Consider the following 2,917-nt stretch of genomic DNA (forward strand, 5'->3'; position numbering starts at 1 on the left):
GCTAAAGAATGAGGAAAAGTGCGATGATGGGTGCTTGTTGGGACGGATGGGTGGGAAGGGCTTCGGGGTCATCTCCGAGCCTACGTATTTATCTACCTATTTGTTTTGAAGCAACCCGACTGATCCCTTTTGACTGCCATCTGTTTCAAGCTATTGATTGCACATTGGTACATAATCATCAGAGATGATAATGCTGACTTGTCACAGAATCGTGGTTCTTTTACAGAGTACATATTTATCGTCAACTCAGTCTCGACTAACGAACCTTGGTGGTTACAGGTGTCTCCAACAGCCTGCTTCAGCTGCACCATGCCTGGGCCGTGACGGTCGTGTTTGACTCCATGTGATTGTGCGGTTTGCATCAATCCCGGAAGATGCTCTTGGTCGAACTTAACAGCAGTCCTCCACAAACCATAGGATAGCATCAGACACATACATCGAGCTGCCGGATTATTCCATTGCCCATGTGGTCTTGACCGTCTTGCTGCTCTGAATTCTTCTTTTCTTCTTACATATCCTGGTTTCGATCTAAAAACTGATGGAACGAGTTGCGGACATACGAAAAGGATTCAGGACGCACACGAAATATGTACATTATCATAAAATACATGATACATTCCCAAGGCTATTTGTGACAGGGAACTTCAACCCGGTGCCCTGGGCTCCTCCTACTCAAAACCCCGCAAGAGCGGCCGGCAGCCGGGGCCAAGTGTGGCTACAGCGGGTGCCACGGCTTGCGTCGGCCACTTAGCGAAGTCCTTCCTCGGCCCGAAGACAATCGCCGAGGGTTTTCGTTGCCGTCGCGTCTTAGACTTGAGGGGGCCAAGAGGAACATCAGGAGATGGAGGAAGGGGCACTCTTCTCCATCTCCTTACCTGGATTGCTCGAGCAGCAAGGGATTGCTCCTGATTGCTCCCGGGCTAACCAATGTTAAAGTAAAACCTACTTAGGTGGAGTGAACAGCACAAACGGGCTAGGCCCGGCCCGGTGGGAAATACAAGTATTACCCCTTATTGTCTAGAGGAGGAGGTGCGCAAGGGTGCGTAGCGGAGTGGCGGCAGCAACACCGCCATGGCCTGACGTCAAGGCCAAGGGACCATAATATTGGTTTTGGTGCTTATAGAGCACCCTTTCTTGCCAGCATCCCATGTACCGAAGCCGCTTTTTCTTGAAAATTTGTTTCAGATTTCCTTCCTCCCTTTTTGCTTGGAAAGCCCTTATTTTACTCTTCTTTTTTCCCTTCAAGACTGGCCTCACTCGTTGCATCTTGCTTCTCGGTCAACATGTTTTTCGACTCTCATGCCGATTCAGCCGGTCTGCCTCCCATGAACTCCCCATCTCTATCATCTTTTTACCACCACCCAAATCTTAACGAGTACCAGGATCTTGGTTATCCTGAACCAACCTTCAGTAACCAAACCGATGTCTTCTCCTTTGAGGAAAGCTTTCCCCTTAAGCTTCAGTCTCTGTTCAGTACCCCACCCCCCTACTGCCAATCTTCTTCAAGTTCACCGCGGTTATCAAACGGTTCAAGTGAATCAATGGAATTCGCCCCTCCATTTTCGCAAATGGCCTTGCCGGATTCTTCAGGATGTGACATGCCGTCTTCGCTTCTCCCCCCAATTGGCGCTGGGCAGTTTACTCAACTCGGCAATGAAATGTCGTATATGGAACCGCAAAACTCGATGCCCAATCTGCACCTACTAATACCCCCAGGTTATTTTTTCTCAGATAACACTGAAGTGCCACTACTCGATATTCCAGAAGTGTGGCCAACCCAGCATGCTACCACCCCAGAGCCGAAAAGCAAGCGCAAAGCAACTGCCTCAAAAAGAGTCGCGCCCCTTCCCGCATCTTCTTCCACAACCTATTCTATCGCCAGTAGTCCCAGTAGCAAGACTGATCACACACCTCGAGCGAAAAAAACTGGGAGGAGCTCACATTTGATCTTAACCAACACACCCGTAAGTGTGACTCAAGGAGGGTACGCACGGAAGTATGCTTGCACATGGGAAGGCTGTGGGAAGGCATTCACTACCAGCGGTCATCTCGTACGACATAAAAGGATCCACACGGGCGAAAAGCGTTACAAGTGCGCGATGGAAAGCTGTACAAGTCGCTTTAGTCGGCAGGATAACATGTTGCAACAGTAAGCTTTAATGATAGCCTGAAAAAAAAAGTCTTGAAAATTGGAAGCGCTAATCAAGCACTTATTATCCAGCTATCGGACTCATTTCTCATCAAAGTCCAGAAGAAATCCTCCAGTCTCTTCAGTGGAAAACCCCAAGTCGAGTCCAGTCCCCGACTCATCCACAACAAGCAACACAAGTCTTGTTGTCCCTCAACTGAGTAACTTTGGACAATTCTTCGTCGGCCAAACCTCTTTCTGATCACAGTTTCTTCCAGATCTATATTGCCGCACGATTACCGGTATTTGTTTTGTATCTTGATTGCATCATGCCCCTTGTATATTAAATTTGTAGTGTCTTTTGAACAAATTAGTTTATTTTCTTCTTTCCATTTTGTTTCATTGAGTTGTACGGTATACCAATATCCAACAAGTCTCTGATCCCTTACATCAAAGACGTGTTATTTGGAAATCCATTCAAGTTACATGCATAAAGTAGAAGCAGTGTATGACTCATGAGTCCCAAGGGTGAAGCGCTGCGCTTCGCTACAGAAAGCGCATGATTCAGCGAAGCGGAGCGGGCCCGCGGCACAGCCCCAGCCCAATTAGTGCAAGCGAAAGCGGCCGCGGGCTGCGGTTGCGCTAAGCTTAGCACTTTCGCGCTTCTCTCCCAGAGCCGTTAGCGCGAGCGCAGCGGATTTGCGCTGCGCTTGCGCTATTTTGCAGCGCCAAAAGCGCCAAACCCACCTCTTCGCCCGCTTTTGCGCGCCAACTAGCAATATTTTGCGC

General features: G+C 48.8%; 1 protein-coding gene across 1 annotated transcript; it reads left to right on the plus strand.

Annotated features, from left to right (window-relative positions):
• Nucleotides 1–1,283: 1,283 nt before the first annotated feature.
• PtA15_1A836 (uncharacterized protein) lies at nt 1,284–2,390 on the plus strand (the record flags this gene model as incomplete). The annotated part of the gene is made up of 2 exons (XM_053165904.1): nt 1,284–2,149; nt 2,222–2,390. 2 exons carry the CDS (start codon nt 1,284–1,286, stop codon nt 2,388–2,390), a joined length of 1,035 nt encoding a protein of 344 aa, XP_053017049.1.
• Between the last annotated feature and the right edge of the window lie 527 nt (nt 2,391–2,917).

Source organism: Puccinia triticina, chromosome 1A, assembly GCF_026914185.1.
Source record: "Puccinia triticina chromosome 1A, complete sequence".
In the NCBI taxonomy this organism is placed as follows: Eukaryota; Fungi; Basidiomycota; class Pucciniomycetes; order Pucciniales; family Pucciniaceae; genus Puccinia; species Puccinia triticina.